Here is a 19,681-nt window from a genome sequence, read left to right as displayed (position 1 = left end):
TTTTCTTTTTTTGGGAAAAAAAATCACAGTCTATCATTGAGTTGCTCAATCTTCCCCAATTTAATGGATGAACCAAATTCAATGCCATTCAACATTCATGTACCAAAGTTGGTAACTTTATTACCAAAAATATCATTTATTTTTTCTTTCTTTTTTGTCATTCTTCTTATTTATTCTCTTTTCCTTTTAATATCATCCAGAAAATGATATAACCTTCATATTTTTATTAAAATCTTCACCTAAAAATAATTTTTACTAATGTGGTGCTAAGTCTTCCTCGATTAATAATGACAACAGAGTCTAAGATTAGCCTGATTTCGTTTTGGGAATAACTATATTAAGTATTAACCCGATTAAAATTTAAAGATGTAAAATTTACAATAAAATAAATGAACATAGTACTAAAAATTAAAAATATCTCAACTAATTATGGTATCAATAATCAACAATTAAGTCATGAACATAAGCATATACGGCAAAATCTTGAAAACTAAAAGCCAATGACTCTACCATTCTTATAACCTTGAAACAAAGAGAAAGTGTAAGCCAAAATCAAGGGAGGTAGGAGAAAATGAGCGGCGGAGCAGCGAAGACTGTGTGTGTCACTGGTGGCTCAGGATACATAGCTTCTTGGATTGTTAAATTCCTTCTCCAACGAGGTTACACCGTCAAAGCTAGTGTTCGAGATCCGGGTTTGCCTAATTTCTCTTCATTTTAATTCTTTTAATCAAATATTCCTCTTCCCAAATGAATGCTTGTGAAAATTGACAACCCCACTTGAGAATATTGAGTTGGGTAGCAAAATTTCCTTCTCTTTGGTGATTATTTTGTTGATTGATTTGACTTTTGTCTCATAGCTGATCCAATCAAAACTGCTCATTTGCTTGCATTGGATGGAGCTGCTGAGAGACTTCATCTGTTTAAAGCTAACCTTCTAGAGGAAGGTTCCTTTGATACTGCTGTTGAGGGTTGTCAAGGGGTTTTTCATACTGCTTCTCCCTTCTTTCATGCTGCCTCAGATCCTCAGGTTTTTCCACTACAAATTACGGATTGAGTTCTACGTTGATGAAACCTCTTATGGGGGATTGATCATATACTAAGAAGCAAGAAATCTTGAATTTATTATTCATTATAGAAGCAAGAAAGCTTGGATGTATGTGAGAGTACTAGTAAGGGTTATATTGGGAATACTAGTATGGTATTAGTAAGTGCACAAGGGTAATTAGTTAGTGTATTTGATGATATACAGAGGGAGGGAGATTGAGGGAAGGCAGAGAATTGCTTGGTGATTTAAGGCTTGGGTTAATATACTCAAGAGGGGAGGTTTCAAGTGTCTTATACTTGGTTTATCATAGTCATCCTTTATATTTCAATATATTTCAGATCTTGATTCTTGTTAGGTGGTATCCTAACAATGTATTATTCAGTTACTCTGGTTGATTTCTGGTTCTAGAAGTTGTTATCTTATTTATGTCTGATTATATGGAACTCTGTTTCACTCATTTTTAGTTCATGGGGCCACTCTTTTTAGCTTGTTTACAAGTTAAAAGTACATGTTAGTTTAGCTGCTCATTAGTAATCATGAAATGTTCCATGATAAAAATGCTTTTAGCCTTTTGATAAGATTATTCTTTTCAGGCTGAACTTATTGATCCTGCATTGAAAGGGACACTGAATGTCCTTAAGTCAGTTGCAAAAGCGTCATCTGTCAAGCGGGTTGTCTTGACATCTTCGATGGCTGCTGTTGCTTATAATGGACAGCCTCGTACTCCTGATACAGTAATTGATGAAACCTGGTTTTCTAATCCTGAGATTTGTAAAGAACTGAAGGTATCCATTTATTTCATTTTTATGCTCCTAACTGCCTTCGAAGAAGACAAAGAAAAGATTGTTAGAGTAGGACTGAGCATACATGACTTGACTTACTAATAAAATGTTAAAGCTGTCGCCTTCCTTGTGTGGTGACCCTTCATCTTCTACTTTGTAAAGGACAAATAATTAGTTAAAAATTTCTTCACAAATCATCTCTTATTTTTTACAATTTGACCTATGACAAAATTACATTAGAGTTACCATCTAATTTACTGTTTTCTTGTAATTGTCTAAGTTGTAAAGTAGATAGGTGTGTGGAATTTTGAGTGTCTTTAATCCTAGGATTATCCCCTTAATTCATAAAGAATAGTGGTCATTTTCAGGAAATTTGCTGAATGTTATGTTTCGCAAACTAATGAAACGTCTTGAAGAAGCATGACAAAGTATTCTACGATGGTTGAATATGCATATTCAACTGTTAGATCATGTACATAGAGAAAGAGTAGCCCAATAAATGACTTCAAACTTCAATATGCATTCTCAGTCTCCTAGAGTTTATTTGCTTATGATATCAAAGAGATAAAACTCTATCCTCTATTTCTCTGTGGATTTCAGCTTTGGTACGTGCTCTCAAAAACTTTAGCCGAGGAGGCAGCCTGGAATTTTGTAAGAGAGAAGGGAATTGACATGGTTACAATAAACCCTGCAATGGTTATTGGTCCACTATTGCAGCCAACACTGAATACCAGTGCCGAAGCTATTTTGAACTTAATATCTGGTATATGTTTAGTTATTTTGCAGTTTATGCTTCATTTTCCTTTCACCGAACTATTTCTCTTTAAGATCTAGCGTTTTGTAACATGAACTACGTTGTATCACAGCTTGTCATATAATTTCTAATTAATTCTTCTTGGTGCTTAATGTTTGAATCTTTAATTTTGAACCGTTGATTAAGTATGATAAATCTATAAGCATGTGATTTTAATCTATGCAGGAGCACAAACATTTCCAAATTCCACATTTGGATGGGTTAATGTGAAAGATGTTGCTAATGCACACATTCTAGCTTATGAGACTCCATCAGCTAGCGGAAGATACTGTTTGGTTGAGAAAGTTGTTCACTATTCGGGAATTGTCAAGATATTGCATGATCTCTACCCTTCACTTCAACTTCCTGACAAGTAAGTATTACTCATCCACCCTGAAGATTTTTTTCGAAAAGTAACTTTCTCGATGACAATTTTTTTAATTAACTAAGCTTTCCTTCCATGTCAAGGTTTCTTATCTTTTTTCATTTGCAAACTTCATTTATTTATAGCTTCCTTGGCTTTGGTTCCGATTCCTAGCACAGCATTTATCTTTTAAGTTTCTTTTAGAAAATAGAAAGTATCAATGAACATTATCAGCAGACCGGAGAAAAGATGGTTCACAACTCTACAATCTGGTTATTCATGGTAGTTAGAGAAGGCATCAAGCCTGCAGTACTTTCGTTTGAGTGGACCATATTTCCGAGAGATGCTTTGAAATTTCATGAATGTTTTTGATACTTTGAAAAAGTGTATAAATGTTGTCAAACCATCTCTTCTTGCATGAAAAAGCATCAAGAATCTCTCTTTATACATCTGTTGTTGGGTTTTTTCTGTAAACTTAGGACAGAATAAAATATTTTGCAAATAATGAACCTTAAATCTACAAGTATTTTGCACAAACAATTTTACAGGTACTTCATATTATTGTTGTCGGAATATAGAAATCTGTACCCATTCTTCTCGAATCTTCATGTTGAAAATAAAGGGCTGTTAATGTGTTGTATGTAGTCAGAAGAAAATAATAAAAAGTATCCTTCTATCGTGGTTTTTTCTTGTACAAGGTTTTTCACGTAAATATTGTGTTCTTTTCTTCTATCTTTAATATTGTATCACAACATAGTGACAAAACCCTAGCTGTCATTGATGAAAATCAACCACCGCTTCCGCAATCAAACCCAACCAGCGATGCCACCTCCACCGAAGCCAGCACCGCCGCTGTTGCTGTCACTTCAGCCACCATCCAAGCCGCAGTCGATCGCTACCTGCAGACCCTCCATCTCGGTCTAATGCCGAGTTGCCACCTGTATTGCCGTCGTCCACTTCCGGTGTGGCCTACCCCATCGCCGGTCTACCTAGCATCGGCCATCCGATCACCCTCTCGAGCGCCGACCACCCGATCAGCATTGGCGCCAACGTTGACAGTCATCGCTCATATGTGTTTGAAATGGGTGAGTCATCATCCTATCATGGTGGACAGCAACCAGCCACATCGGCCATGACCAGTCACGTGTAGTCACGTCCGAGCCTCCCTCAACATGCGCCGGCCAGCCATGGTGCTTCAGGTTTAATGGGTCTATCTCCAATGGTGGTCCAACAATAATTAGCTAATCTTTAACAACAGATTCTTGCATTTGGGGCAGTCCTTGAGACTACCACAAACCTTCAATCAAATCCCGTCAATTTGGATTTATCTTCCAATCTACCGATGTATTCAGAGAATCCAGTAACCGCCTTTCCTACTTTACCTACAACACATGTTTTGTCTGGATCTATGGGAAACTCTGCAGGTTTCATTATAGGAGAGAAGCTGAATGGCCAGAATTATTTCTCTTGGTCTCAGTCTATCAATATTGCCCTCGAGAGGCATCACAAGTTTGGGTATCTAACTGCTGAGATACTAAGACCAAGACTAAGAGATCCTCAAGAGTGCATTCGGAAAGGGAAAGACTCCTTGACTCGATCTTTGTTGATTAACAGTATGGAACTATAGATAGGAAAACCCTTACTGTATGCGGCAACTGCTCGGGATATTTAGGATGCAGTACAGAAATTGTACACTAAGAGGCAAAACGCGTCTCGTTTGTACACTTTGCGTAAACAGGTTCATGAGTGTAAATAAAGAACAAGGGATGTTACTTTCTATTTTAATAAACTGTCTTTAATCTGGCAGGAGATGGATCTATGTCGTGAAATTGTCTGGGATTGTCCATGTGGTGGAGTTCAGTATTCAAAAATTGAGGAAGTTGATCGAGTTTATGACTTTCTTGCTAGTCTGAATTCCAAGTTTGATGCAGTGCACAATCGAATATTGGGATAGAGGCCGATACCTTCTCTTATGGAAGTATACTCTGAGGTTCGTCTAGAGGAAGATAAATCAAGTGCTATGAACAACTCTATTGTTTCTGCTACTGATTCTGCTGCATTTAGTGCAAAATCATCTAGGTTTAATGGTGACAAGTAGAATGTAAAACCACTTCCAGTTTGTGAACATTGCAAGAAACCTTGACATACAAAGGATCAGTGTCGGAAGTTACATGGTCGACCTCCAAATGGCAAACATCGTCCTCTAAATAACAAGTCAAACCCTGGCCGAGCACTTGTGAGTGATTATACAAGTGGTGCTTCACAATCTTAATCTTAGGTGAATAACCAGAATGATCCTGATGTTGTTGGGGTCGGTGTTATTGTCCAATCAAGTATTTTTCAGTCCTTAAGTCTCCTCAATATTAATGGTAAGAAACCATGGATATTAAATTCAGGAGCTATGAATCATTTAGCTGGTTCATCTGATCTTTTTCTGTCATATTTTCCAAGCGCTGGTAATGAGAAAATTTGGATTGCAGATGGGTCTTTTACTCCTATTGCAGGAAAGGGTCATCTTTCTCCTTTTAAGGGTTTAACTTTACAGAATGTATTGCATGCCTCTAAAATATCTTACAATTTACTATATATTAGTAAGATAACTAGAGATCTGAACTGTCGAGTCGCTTTCTCACCTGATAATGTTTTCAGTACTTGAGCTTAGGGACATCTTTCTCCTTTTAAGGGTTTAACTTTACAGAATGTATTGCGTGCCTCTAAAATATCTTACAATTTACTATATATTAGTAAGATAACTAGAGGTCTGAATTGTCGAGTCACTTTCTCACCTGATAATGTTTTCAGTACTTGAGCTTGGGGATAACGATTGGTACTGCCTAGCACGATAGGGGACTCTATTTCCTTAATGATGATGTTTCCTCTAGGAATAGTTATAGGACTAGTTTGTCATCTTCTTGTTTTTCAACTTCTGAAAAAGATTATATGTTATGACACTTTCGTCTTGGTCACCCGAATTTTCAATATATAAAATATTTATTTGCCCATTTATTTCATAATGTTGATATCTCCTCTTTGTCTTGTGATGTGTGTATTTGTGCAAAACAGTATCAAGTCACCTTTCCATCTCAACCCTACAAACCTTCCCAGCGATTTACTCTTATCCATAGTGATGTTTGGGGTCCCTCAAACATCACTACTTCTTCCGAAAAACGTTGGTTTGTGACATTTATTGATAATCATACTCGTTTTACATGAGTGTTTCTTCTTATTGATAAATCAAAGGACACTCGTCTTACATGGGTGTTTCTTCTCACTGATAAATCGGAGGTACCATCAATATTCCCACAATTTTATACTACAGTGGAGACTCAATTTAACACTAAAATTGCCATCTTTCGTTGTGATAATGGCCATGAGTTCTTTAACAACACCCTTCATGAGTTGCTAACTTTTAAAGGCATTGTCCATCAAAGCTCCTGTGCTTATACTCTTCGACAGAATAGGGTGGTTGAACGGAAAAATAGTCACCTTATTGATGTTGCGCGGTCTCTCATGCTATCCACTCCTCTCCCTTCTTACCTATGGGGAGATGATGTTCTGACTGCAGCACATCTTATTAATCGGATGTCTTCCCGTGTAATCCATTTCCAAACTCCTCTTGAATGCTTTAAATAGTCGTACCCAACAATGCATCTTATTTCTGATGTTCCTCTTCGAGTGTTTGGGTGCACTGTCTTTGTCCATAGTCATGGTCCTAATCGCACCAAATTTACCCCTCGTGCTCAGAAATATGTCTTTGTTGGGTATCCTCTTCACAACGAGGTTATAGGTGTTTCCATCCATCTTCACAAAAGTACTTTGTTTCTATGGATGCAACGTTCCTTGAGGATAAACCATTCTTCCCTATTAGTCATCTTCAGGAGGAGAGTACTAGTGAAGAGACTAACTAGTCCACATCTCCGATTCCTACTAATCTTCTTCCCGAACCTATCTTGGGTACAGATGATATCGTCCTCCCGATTAAACAAGTCCCATGGATAACGTACTACAGGAAGAATCTCAGAAAGGAAATGGTATCACCTGTTGCTCCACCGGCTCCGGTCCATGAATCGGAACTAGCACCAGCTCAAGGTACTCCTATTCTTGATAATACATCAGTATGTGTTAAGGGTGATATGAGCGATATGGTTGAGAGTGACAGAATTGATATGATAGTTTCAAAGAATGACAGAGTTGCAGGCAATGATGAGTCATTAGGAGAAACACAGGAGGGTGAGGTTGTCTCAGGTAACTGAGTGTGACCACCGTCCTCATACTGATGAGAAGTCAAGTAAAACAGGGAGTTATGATGTCTCTCTTGATATGTCCATTGCTTTGAGAAAGGGCATCAGGTCATGCACTAAATATCCTATGCATAGCTTTCTATCTTACAGTAATTTGTCTTTCGAGTTCAGGGCATTCACAACTAACCTGGATACAGTAACAATACCGAGCAACATACATATGGCCATGGAAGTTCCCAAATGGAAGGCTCGATCATGGAAGAAATAAGAGCTTTTGAAAAAAAATAATACGTGGGATTGTGTGGTCCTTCCAAAAGGGCATAAAACTGTTAGGTGCAAATGGGTGTTCACTACAAAGTATAAGTCTAATGGAACTCTTGACAGGTATAAGGACAGATTGGTAGCTAAAAAGTTTACACAAACCTATGGAATAGACTACTCGGAAACTTTCTCTCCTGTAATGAAGCTAAATACAGTTCGAGTTCTACTTTTTGTGGCAGTTAACAAAGATTGACCTCTCCATCAACTTAATGTAAAAAATGCTTTTCTGAATGGTGAATTAGAAGAAAAGATTTATATGAGTCTTCCTCCTAGTTTTGAAGCTCAATTTGACCATCAGGTTTGTAAACCCAGGAAGTCTTTGTATGGTTTGAAACAGTCTTCGGGAGCTCGGTTTGACAGGTTTACTACCTTTGTTAAGTCCTAAGGTTTTACTCACGAGCATTCTGACCACACTTCGTTCACAAAAAGGTCAGAATCAGGGAAAATTGTTGTTTTAATTGTGTACGTAAATGATATTGTTTTGTCAGGAGATGATGCTGCTGAGATTATCAGATTTAAAAAGAAAATGGTTGATGAATTTGAGATTAAGGACCATGGAAGTCTAAGGTATTTCTTTGGAATGGAGGTAGCGAGATCAAGAGAAGGGATTTTTGTCTCTCAACAGAAATACACCCTTAACTTGTTGAAAGAAATAGGCATGACTGGATGTAGGCCTGTTGACACCCCTATGGAATTCAATGCTAAGTTGGGAGATTCTGTTGACAAGATTCCTATTGTTAAAGAAAGATACCAGTGTCTAGTAGAAAAATTGATTTACTTATCTCACATTAGACCAAATATATCCTACGTTGTCAATGTGGTTAGTCAGTTTATGCAGGCACCCTGCGAGAGACATATGGAAGTTGTGAATCGGATTCTGAGATACTTAAAAACAACTCCAGGTAAAGGGCTTATGTTCAGGAAAACTGACAGAAAATGCATTGAGGCTTACACCGACTCTGGTTGGGCGAGATCTGTTATAGACAGAAAATCTACCTCTGGGTACTGTACGTTTGTGTGGGGTAATCTTGTTACTTGGAGAAGTAAGAAGCAAGGTGTTGTTGCTAGAAGCAGTGTTGAAGCAGAATACAGATTTATGAGTTTGGGAATCTGTGAAGAAATCTGGTTGAAGAAAGTTCTGTCTAATCTTCACTAAGATAGTGATCTACCTATGAAGCTCTATTGTGATAGCAAAGCGGCTATAAGCATAACCAACAATCTTGTGCAACATGATAGAACAAAACATGTGGAGATTGATAGACACTTTATCAAAGAAAAACTGGACAGTGGCGATATTTGTACTCCTTACATCCCTTATAGTCAACAAGTTGTTGATATTCCTCACCAAAGAATTACTCAACAAAGTTTTGATTCTTATTAGCAAGTTGGGTCCAATTGACATCCAAGTTGGGGAGTTGACAATAAGGGGTTGTTATGTATTTAGCCCCATGGGTATCTTAGTCTTTTTACTTTGCCCTAAGTTTTCCAATTCTGTATTAGGGCTTTCTAGAGCCTATTTATGTCTCTGTCATCTCTTGTATGTAGTCGGAAGAAAATAATAAAAAGTTTCCTTCTATCGTGGTTTTTTCTCCCTATATTAGGATTTTTCACGTGAATATTGTGTTCTTTTCTTTTATCTTTTAATACTTCATACATTTATACTTGATTTCGACCACGATACTAAAATTTTCAACTGCAGGTGTGTTGATGATAAGCCGTTTATACCAACGTATCAGGTCTCGGTTGAGAAAGCAAAGAGCTTAGGCATTGAATTCATTCCTCTCGAGGAAAGCTTGAAGGAAACTGTAGAGAGCTTGAAGGAAAAGAATTTTATCAGCTTCTGAGCTTTTTGGCATCTGAAAGCCATGAAATTGCTCGCTTGTTATTGTTTTCAGAAGCTAATTGTGTGAATCTTCGGATTGTTAGAGAAATTGTGTATGAAAATTATGTTGTGTGATGGCTTTAGAAACTTTATGTTCTGTTAATAATAATAATTCTGTTTCTTTCTTCTATCAAATTTAAAGTAGCACATTAGCACATGTTGTATTACTTCTTTAGCTTAATCATAGCTTAATATGTACAGCAATAATATGGCATAAGTTCGATCTCTCCTATTCTGGAAAGTATTATATTTCATTAAGAAAAAGTTGGGTCTTATAAGAGTAATTTATATTAATCAAGAGAAAAGTTGAATTATGTTCAAATTGGCAAAGGAAAAGGTTATTTTCATTAATTTGTTTGTATAATATTCAATAATAAATAAATCAAACATTTTTCATTCAAGTAACAAAGTAGACCATTCGAAGTAAATAGGTAGCTCCGGAGTAGATCAATTTCCATTACAAAATGGGCAAATATCGGTACAATGATAAATCAAACCAGTACTCAAAGTGGCATATCGAGCAAACAAGCAATTGTCAAGATCCAAGATTGTCCATATCAAATCAACCATAAACCAAGTTGGTTTTCCCTTAGTAGTTCATAGAGCTTGTGCTTAGATTCATTCACCAAGTCCACCACTGTTTGACCTTTCAGTTTAATTTGAATACCTAATATCCTTATCATTCAACCACAATGGGTGAATATTTTATAGTAACAGCCCTCTACAAAAATCAGTACAAGAGACTCATCGATGTGGAATTTGCTCGGCATGATCATCATATATGCCTCTAGTAATTCCCCCGTACATTCTTGATCACCTTAGGTATTGGAAATTCCTAACACATCGCATTGTAATTCAATCAAAGATAGGTGGTTGAATCCTCCCAAGATTTAGACACAACTTGTTCAAAACCTTTGTCTTCATACAACGACATGATCAAGCATGCTTGAATAGTTTCATACTCAGCCAATGGAAATAAACGGCAACGTAAAGGATAGGTAATGTCAAGGGCACCAGGAGACAGTAATACCTATTAAGGAAGAGGAAATGCATTACAAATATAGGTCAATGCTAGGCAAAGAAACAAGTTACCAGATTAGCTTCCTTAAATTTTGATCTTTTCAAGAAATCAAAGGCACCAACACTGAATCAGTTCTCATAAAAATGTCCCCTGAACAAGAGTTTGGTTTGCTTCAAATGCAAAGCTACCATTCATACAAATAAAGGTCATTGGCTCATTGTTAATCAATACTATGCAAAGAAACGAGTTACCAGATTAGTTTCAACTTGATCTTTTCAAGAGATCAAAGGCACCAACACCAAATCAGTTTTCAATATTTTTTTTCTTTTGAAAAAAAAAAAGCCTTTGTACAAGAGTTTGGTTTGCTTCAAAGGCAGCATTCAGATGTATACATACTTATTCCCTAGAACGGATGGCATCATTTTGACATCCATATATATTATTGCTGTTTGAATATCAAAACAGTAGATTCATGAGTGATATCTCCATTAAACACCATGAGATCTAAAAGAAAGTTATTATTACAAATCTCTTTGGTAACCATTTTGTTTTTTATTTTTTTGTTTTTGAAAATTAAACCTATAAACACCACATCGATCAATTAGTTTCTATGTAATGTTGCCTACATTTTAAGAGTGTTTTCAAAATCAAAGCCAAATTTTGAATAGTATTTTTCAAAATTTTAGACATTAGCTAAGAATTCAAATGTTTACCTAGGAAGTGTGAAAACCATCAGTTAGAAATAGTGAGAAAACAAAAACAATTTTCAAAAACTAAAAACAAAAAAATCAAAGGCTATGTTTATTCACTGGCTTTCATTTTCAAGTTCAATATGATTTCCATGTACCCTATATTCCCCCTTTTTTTTTCCTTAATACTATATACATATACAAAAGAGTCGTAGTATTTGGTTTTTGTTCGCCCGCAATTGCCGCCCACCCACAGAGCCCCCACCCCCCACCCCGCCCACCCCAATCTTTTCTCTTCCTTCGCATTGATCAACTAATGAGATCTGCTTTGATCTTCAGTCGGCATTCAACTAAAGAATTCTGATCTCCAAATATCAAACCCAGAATTCAACTGAAAAATCAGAAACTAATACTAACACTTCAATACGTTTTTTTCCCTTCAGAATAACAACACAAAGAAAACCTAATTATCGACTAGACACAACAAAGAAAATAATTAAAAGAAACACAGATATATCCAATCGAGAGCCTAAGCTCTAATACCAAACGATAATTCTCTAAAATAAAGAGAAAAGTTACCAGTCATTCTGAATAGCAGATAAGACGGCATTCTTGGAAGGTGGAAGAAGCTTGGAAATGATGGCGGCATAGAGAAACAGCAGAAGGAAAAAGAAGCTGACGACGACGAACAAAAACCCTTGCCACCGTTCAACTGCTTCTTCTCTGGGAACCAACAACGATCTGATCGAACTCATCTCTTCAAATTTACGCAATGAATCCAATTAACACAGAGTTCAAGGTGAAAGAAGACGGAACAGATAATGGGCCATGATGGCCCATTGGTCCAACGAAGAGTATGTTTTAAAGCCCAAATAACCCAAATAATCCGATCGGTCCGGTTTGGTTCAAATTATGCTAGAAAACAACCCAAACCAATCGGATCGGTGGCCGGTTCAGTTCAAATTACGAGGACATCTTTATCTTTAGTAACACTATTTTTTGAGATACTTTAGTAACATTATTCAATACGGTAACAATAATTAAAAAAAAAAAAAAAGTTAAAAATATCAAAATCTTAAATTTAATTTATGTATTTTTATTTGTCCAATTTTAATCTCTATACTTTTAATAAATCTTAAATTTAGTCTCTCAAAATTAACTTTTATCAAAATTGGTCAAATAACTATAATAATTTTCCTACAAGAAAATACCGCATGTGTAAATGTTTTCAAAATTTATGATAAAAGTGTTGATAAAACAAATTTCTTTAAAAAAATAAAAAATAAAAACAACAAACTAGAGCATGAAACTAAATTGGGAATCTATTGAAAGCACGGGACTAAAATTGAACAATTAAAAGTATAATGATTAAAATTGAACAATTAAAAGTATAATGATTAAAATTGAACAAAATTTAAATAGGAACTAAAATGAAAATTTCACTTTTTTTAGAACAATGAATGAGTTAAAAGAAGATTCAAACCTTCAACCTTAAAAAAAAATATTGTACGTGTCAATTATTATTGTATTTATTCATTTTGACCCTTATAAGATTTATTTAACTATAGCACCATACACCAAATTCAAACTTTTAAACCATACAAATTTAATTTAACTTCTAAATTTTAGTCCAAACCTTTTTAAAGGTTGAGGTTAAATTTGATCTAACCTATTTAATTCAAGGCATTAACTTCTCCTTAGTATAAAGCTAGGAACAAAAATATTACACAAATTCACAAAGCGTATATTACACGCTTCTATATATTTCATAAAGTCAAACTTATAATAAAAGTCATCATAATTATTTTCTCACGAATTTTCCAACAATTTATACGATATTAAAATCTTAAAATAAATTAAATTCAAGGAAATTACGTTTCGAATTTTATTAGATTGAATTAGGTAACAAATCACTAAAACTAACTAGAGATAGAATTGAATGACATAACATGAACATTAAAATCAAGTACAAACTAAATTGATTGATTTTTTTTAATTCAATATATGAAGTGGATAGATTCAAATCATAATTTTTTTTTGTTTTGATTGAAAATACATATTTTATATCAGCTACGTTAAATCTTCATTATTGATTTATTGATTTATTTAAGAAGATGATGGACTTATTATAGTTTTTTTGGAAAGATTTTTTTTATTATTATAACTTAAGAAAAGGTAGTAGTCCCTCATATTGGTTGACTTGACTCTTTTTCTCTCTAATTTGGCTACGTGGCTTCCACGTTGACCATTCCTGAGTTAGGATTTTTATATGGCTTCTTTTTCTTATGAATAATAAATGTTGATATGGTTGGCTGGTTTAAATTATTTTCAAGCACATTAATTCATCCATCTTCAATTGTCACTTTAATTTAGTTCATATGCTAATATAATATTATATGCCTCCATCCCTTTGAATATAATATTGTCATTTCTTTTTAAGAGTAATTTGACATAGTTCAATTAGTTAACACGTTGTATATAAAATAAAAAATAATTAAGATGCTCTTAAGATAGGTATGATTCAACTAAATATAAACTTTATACTATATATTGATTGATGTTATACGTCTTAATGAACTATCATAAATGATGGTGTAATAACATCAATCAATATGACTTAGTTAATATTGAATATAGTTCATCATTGACGAACATACAACTTAGTTCACAATCCATATGCTAATAGTTTGTATTATTCACATTGGATTTTTCTCTTGAAATGTAAAGAAAAACATAGTTGTTTGTTGATTATTGATGAACTATATATTCATATTGTGCATTTTTTCTGTTAAAGAACTAAAAACTAAACAATTTGTAATGGTTTCTTCTAACTTGTTTTTCATTTTTTTTTTTTTTGGAAAAATTATGTTATAATTAATCTTAAAATACGTATTATATGCATTTTAGATGTAAAAGGTATAAAATATTTTAAATCATACCCTAGAAAGTTGAAGCAAAAAAGATGGGAAATGAGAAAAGGATTATTTATTTATTTATTTTGAAAGAACAATTTATTAATCACACAATATTGACACAAGTACCTTCATTAAGAAGGGAATAAAACTATTGAGGAAAATAAGCGGTCCAAAAAAAAACCATCTTCCCAGAAGAAGTCCCCTGATTAGATACAAAAGAACTCGCACAAGTTTCACGAGCTATGCAATGAGCTATCATATTTTCAACTCTAGAACAAAGACGAAAACCCACCTTAGCCATCGTCAACGATACTGAGCAAATAGCATCAGTGATATTTTTCGCTTCCGTTAGATCCTTCAATCAACTAGTTAGAATATTGATAACTTCAAAAGCATCTGACTCAACAATAATGGAAAAATATCTCTCCTTGAGAATTGATTAAATTTATTAAATTGAATACATTTTAGACCTTCCTATATAGATGTGGCCTCAAGCCTCATCATAGGCTATTTACAATTGAGTTGCTACATACCAAGGAGATGAGAAAAGGGTCTCTAGATTAGTAGCTTTCAAACATCAATGTTTCTAAAAAGGTGGAAGTAAAAAGATAGGAAAGGAGAGAAGGATTATTCCTAAGAAAACAACACCCTAGAAAAATGTATTGATAAAAAATTTGGGTATTTTTGTTTCCTTTTAAAAAATAATAATCAATCTGATAATACTTTTATTTGATATAATGTATTCTATATTTCAAAATTTTGTTTAAATTTGTTATTTGTCATTTCAAAGAGTGGGTATATCATATATGAGGTAACAAAAATAAAATTAAGAAAGGTATGATTCATGGTATAAATAAATGAAGTAAGGTGGTAGGAATTTCACATAATATGATTTTAAATTAAAAAATTTCAACCACTTCAATTTAATTGAAAAGAAAGGTATTAGGTATCTTTAAAATACCAATAATTGTCCATGAATTTCAAAGACTGAGAATTGAGCATTGAACTCAAAGGATTTGAAAATGGTTCAATTTTATAGAAAAGGTTTGGATGGCTTAACCAGCAACCACTCACATTAATAATAATTGTATGTTGTAAAAATTAGAAAACAGTCCTTTTGGATGTTGAAGGATAATTATTACAAAATATGTTGAGAGTTGCTGTGTCATGTCAGCATAATTATAGTTTATACCAAATTCCTACTTTTGATTGCATGTCAAATATATATATATATATATATATATATATATATATATATAACACTTTCGCCCCGATATTTTATATAAATAACAATTTAGCCCACAAATTTTAGTATGTAATAATTTAGTCTTTGTACTTTTAGATTTAAAATAATTTAGTCTCTAACGTAAAAAAAATCATCAAAAATTGTTGTCAATTTTTATTATTTTATAATGTGGACTTTGTATTTAATAAAAATATTGATGTAGACTTTGTATTTAATAAAAATGCTTAGTCACAAATTAGTTTATCCATTTATTTATGTAAGAAATCTCATTACATCTTCATACTAATCTCCATGATAGGGATTAAATTGTTACAAATTCCTTTGAGAGGGAAATTTTCATAAATAGAAAAAATATTAAACTATTTATCGAAATAGCAAAAATGACACTAATAGACATTGATAAACTTCTATCAACCTTTATTGTCCCTAATACACTGATAAATTTCTATCAGTCTCTATCAAAGAATATTAAAATTTTGTTATTTTGTATGATTTTCCGTATTTTCTATTTCTAAAATTTCTTCAAGTTGAAACTATAAGGATTATACTCAAATAATAGTTTTAGTCCATTACTACTAACAACCAATCATATTTTTTCTTGTCCTAATTTGTTGTCCATCACAATTAATAATTAATAATTTTTTTTTTCTAAAGAAATATGTTTGTTTCATATTGAGCATAGTTCAATGTTTGTACTATCGACTTCGAGGTTAGAGATTTGATTCTCCCTCCAACACTTTAATTACAATACATTTGTAAATATATATATATTTGTCTCCTAAGATTTCCAACAGTATCGATTTTTCATATTTTATATTGCTAAATAAAAAAAAAGGGAAAAGGAACATTTTCATTTATAAGAAATGAATCGTGGTTTTTCCTAAATATTTTTCAAAATTTAGCAGGACTAGAAAAACTAGACAAATAAATTAATGGTAAAATACATCTTTAGAGGTATTTGTGGGGAAAGAGTAAAGTTCTTTAATATGAGAAATTGTTAAGTGTAAGAGGTGGTTTGTTTTATGGAAATCTAAGATTTGCATAGAGCGAGTATTAGGATTGACAAAATTTCTCATGAGTCCTGTTCCGATCGAGGCGGAAAATTTCCGGTTTGATGGGGGATGGGGTCAAACTGGGGATCTCTCTAGGGTCCCCGAAACAGGAATGGGTAGAATATCCCCGCCCCGTCCCCGACCTCAAACCTATCCCGATTAGTTTTTTAATATATATGTTAAATATTTTAACTTTTTACATTTAGCCTAGTTTTTCATTTAGTCCAATCTAAGCTCAACTAAAGTGTCAAAGCCCAAATCAAAGAGAATTTTAGGTAAAAAAAATTAAAAAGGTCCTCGAGGAGAAACAAAGGGGGAAATGAGGAATGGGTCCTCGTGGGACCTGTTTTCCGACAAGAAATCTCCATCCCCATCCCCGCTTTCAAATGGTGGAGATGGGGTAAATTCTCCCATCGAGAAGGGGAACCCCTCCCCGCCTTGCCCCGGCCTCATTGCCAATCCTAGCAAGTATCTAGATGGAAAATTTGTCAGAATAGCACATTGAAATTTTCATTTTACAAAACTAGCATCCTTATCTGAAAACTCGGGTTAATAAATAATTTTTTCTAACTTATTGATTGTTTTGGACCTTTTCAGTACATCTACTACATATTACACCAAGATCCTTCTAATTTTTCAAATGTTATGTAATCTTCCTAAATCTTATATATTTTTAAATTTTCACCAATTTTGGTTATCTTTACAAATATTATATCAAAATTTTAAGTAGTTTTTCAAAATTTTAACCCAATTTTTTTATTTCCAAATGAATTTACAGTTATTGAAATGATTTTTTTAAATGGACCTCAAGTGTTTGCATTTTGATTTTTAGAATTTGAGAAAAATTAATTTTTTTAAAAAAAAATAGGGAAGATATGGAAAACATATAAAATCTCGGGTATTAATCTCGGATAGATTAACACCAAGATCGGTGAGTTATGTGGTAGATTAATATTGAGATTTTATATATTTTTCATATCTTATCCAAATTTTTTGAAAAAAAAAAATAATCTTTCCCAAAATTTTAAAATCAAAATGCAATCATCCATTCGAAAAAAATCTAATTGGTAAATAAATTTGAACATTTAAAAATTCATATAATTGTGGAAATAGAAACTGACCTAAAGTTTTGAAAGGTTAAGTAAGAAATTTGATATAATATTTATAAAAATAACGGAAAATGTTTGAAAATATATAAGATTTGGTATAATATTTAGACAGATTACATAATAATTGGAAAAAGTCATAGAATCTCGGTGTAATTTGTACGAGATGCACCAAGAATATCCAAAACAATCGATAATTTAGAAAAAATTAATTTTTAACTAAATTCCGATGATCGATCTCGTCCAAGATTGACCAAGAAAAACTATTTGAACGAATTTTAAAAAAAACGACAGTTTTGCAATATGAAAACTTCAACATGCTATTTCTGACAATTTTTCCATTTGGATAACTACGTTTGTTTTATGATAATGTAAGATATCTTGACATTTAGATACCCCTAGGCATATTAGGGCCTTTCATATAGCATTTGGAAAGTTTTGGATGTGCTTTTGGAACATGAGTTTTTGGATTCCCATGTTGAGGGCATCCCCTTTTACTTTTTTACCCTTCATTTTTTGTATACATAAATATATATGCATTTTTATAATTAAATTAAGCATTGTCAACCATATATATCACTTTTTTTATATAATTTAAATCATATTAAATTAATAAATAATTATAAGACAATTCTTAAAACATTATGTAAATTTAAGATACTCGGGAGTAGAAATCCTACCAAATAAATACAGTTATTCAAATATTTATAAAGATATTTCTAAAAACAAACAAAGTTATCTAAAAATGATGAACATATATAATAATTCTAGATACTTAAATATTTCAATTATCTACATTTTTAAAAATAAATGATTAATAAAAAAGAGTTGTTTAGTCGTGATCCATAGTATAAAATTGTTGGAATGTCTTCTAGCTAGGACCAGCAATGAATTTATGAATTCCTTAGAATTTAACAATAAGTTATTTCCACTCTTCCAACTCTTATTCTTTAGGTCAAATATATTTTGATACATCCAAACAATTACTTTGACAATAATAATGATCATAAAAGAACACAATTATTTTATGTACCAAAACTCATATGGTACTAGTAGGGTACTATTGAAAAAAAGACCACTTCTGTGGGATGGATATACATACCAAAAATAATGGAAATGCAATAATAAAGATAATGTCTTTCATTAAAAATGATATTAAACAAAATATTTTCAAGTATAATAAAATGTGGCCTATCAGTGATAAACCACGATAGATATCTATCATTGATACTAAAGATATCGATAGATCGCGATAGATATTTATTATGATCTATCATTAATAGATAATGACATTTTACTATATTTATAAAAAGTTGACTCATTTTTTTATATTTGAAAACAACTCTAAAACAATTTTAAAAGATTAATCAAACCCACATTTTTTAGAAGTATACTCAAATTATATATATTATCCAGTATTACAATTAAGATATAATTAGTGGATAAATGATTCCGGAATCTAAGTAATTTTTTTAGTTGGCGAAAATTCCATGTCGGTGATATTCGTCAGTTGAATTAGCAAAATTGGTGAAATATTGCTAACTTATTATGTTGTCAATAGGTCCAAAATTCTGTGTTTGTTCCAATAATTAAAAAATCAAATCAAATCAGATATTGATGTGTTAAATAATTACAAATTTAGACATTGAGCTTTCATGTTTGTGTCAGAATAAAATTTTAAACTTTTAATTATGTTTATTAGTTATTCAACTATAACAATGTTTAATTGATCTCTTAACTTAGTACATTCCCCCACAAATTTGAAAATTTTTAAAAATTAATTAATTTATTCATATAAAATTATTTTTTTTTATAGTTAATGAACCTTAAATTTTTACTAAAACTTATTAAATACAAAATTAGAAATTAATTTATTGGAATAAAAATAAATATTTATTACATTTTTTTTAAAAAATTCAAGTACTAAACTTGATAATTTAACCTATTTGAAAAAAAAAATAGATGAATCTAATTAAAAAATCCACAAGTCAAATACGATGTCACATAAAAAGATGAGACTGAGAGTTAAATAGAAAACAACATAGAGAGAACACACAAAGATTGGTGACTTAGTTTAATGTAGTTATACCTACGTCTAGGGATAGTATATCTAATGAAAAATAACTTCACTAATATAGTTAAATAACTACGGTGGAATCCTTATATGATAGTTCGCTCTATCTAGACTCACAAAGTGCTTACTCTTAATAAAGAGTCATAGAAA

The 19,681-nt window shown here is 32.5% G+C and overlaps 1 protein-coding gene and 1 long non-coding RNA gene across 2 annotated transcripts; one reads left to right on the top strand and one right to left on the bottom strand.

Moving 5' to 3' along the window:
- Positions 1–492: 492 nt before the first annotated feature.
- LOC120088151 (phenylacetaldehyde reductase-like) lies at positions 493–9,585 on the top strand. Its single transcript, XM_039045254.1, has 6 exons — positions 493–692; positions 858–1,027; positions 1,639–1,830; positions 2,428–2,590; positions 2,807–2,993; positions 9,246–9,585. Exons 1-6 carry the CDS (start codon positions 572–574, stop codon positions 9,388–9,390), a joined length of 978 nt encoding a protein of 325 aa, XP_038901182.1. The 5' UTR covers positions 493–571; the 3' UTR covers positions 9,391–9,585.
- Positions 9,586–9,799: 214 nt separating this feature from the next.
- Positions 9,800–11,931, bottom strand: LOC120088543. The gene is made up of 2 exons (XR_005484956.1): positions 11,718–11,931; positions 9,800–10,458 (listed from the first exon to the last, which is right to left on the bottom strand). It is a non-coding gene; the product is annotated as an uncharacterized LOC120088543 (long non-coding RNA).
- Positions 11,932–19,681: the final 7,750 nt, after the last annotated feature.

Source organism: Benincasa hispida, chromosome 10, assembly GCF_009727055.1.
Source record: "Benincasa hispida cultivar B227 chromosome 10, ASM972705v1, whole genome shotgun sequence".
In the NCBI taxonomy this organism is placed as follows: Eukaryota; Viridiplantae; Streptophyta; class Magnoliopsida; order Cucurbitales; family Cucurbitaceae; genus Benincasa; species Benincasa hispida.
The sequence above is the reverse complement of the archived record's forward strand: the minus strand, read 5'-3'. Positions and strand labels throughout refer to the sequence as shown.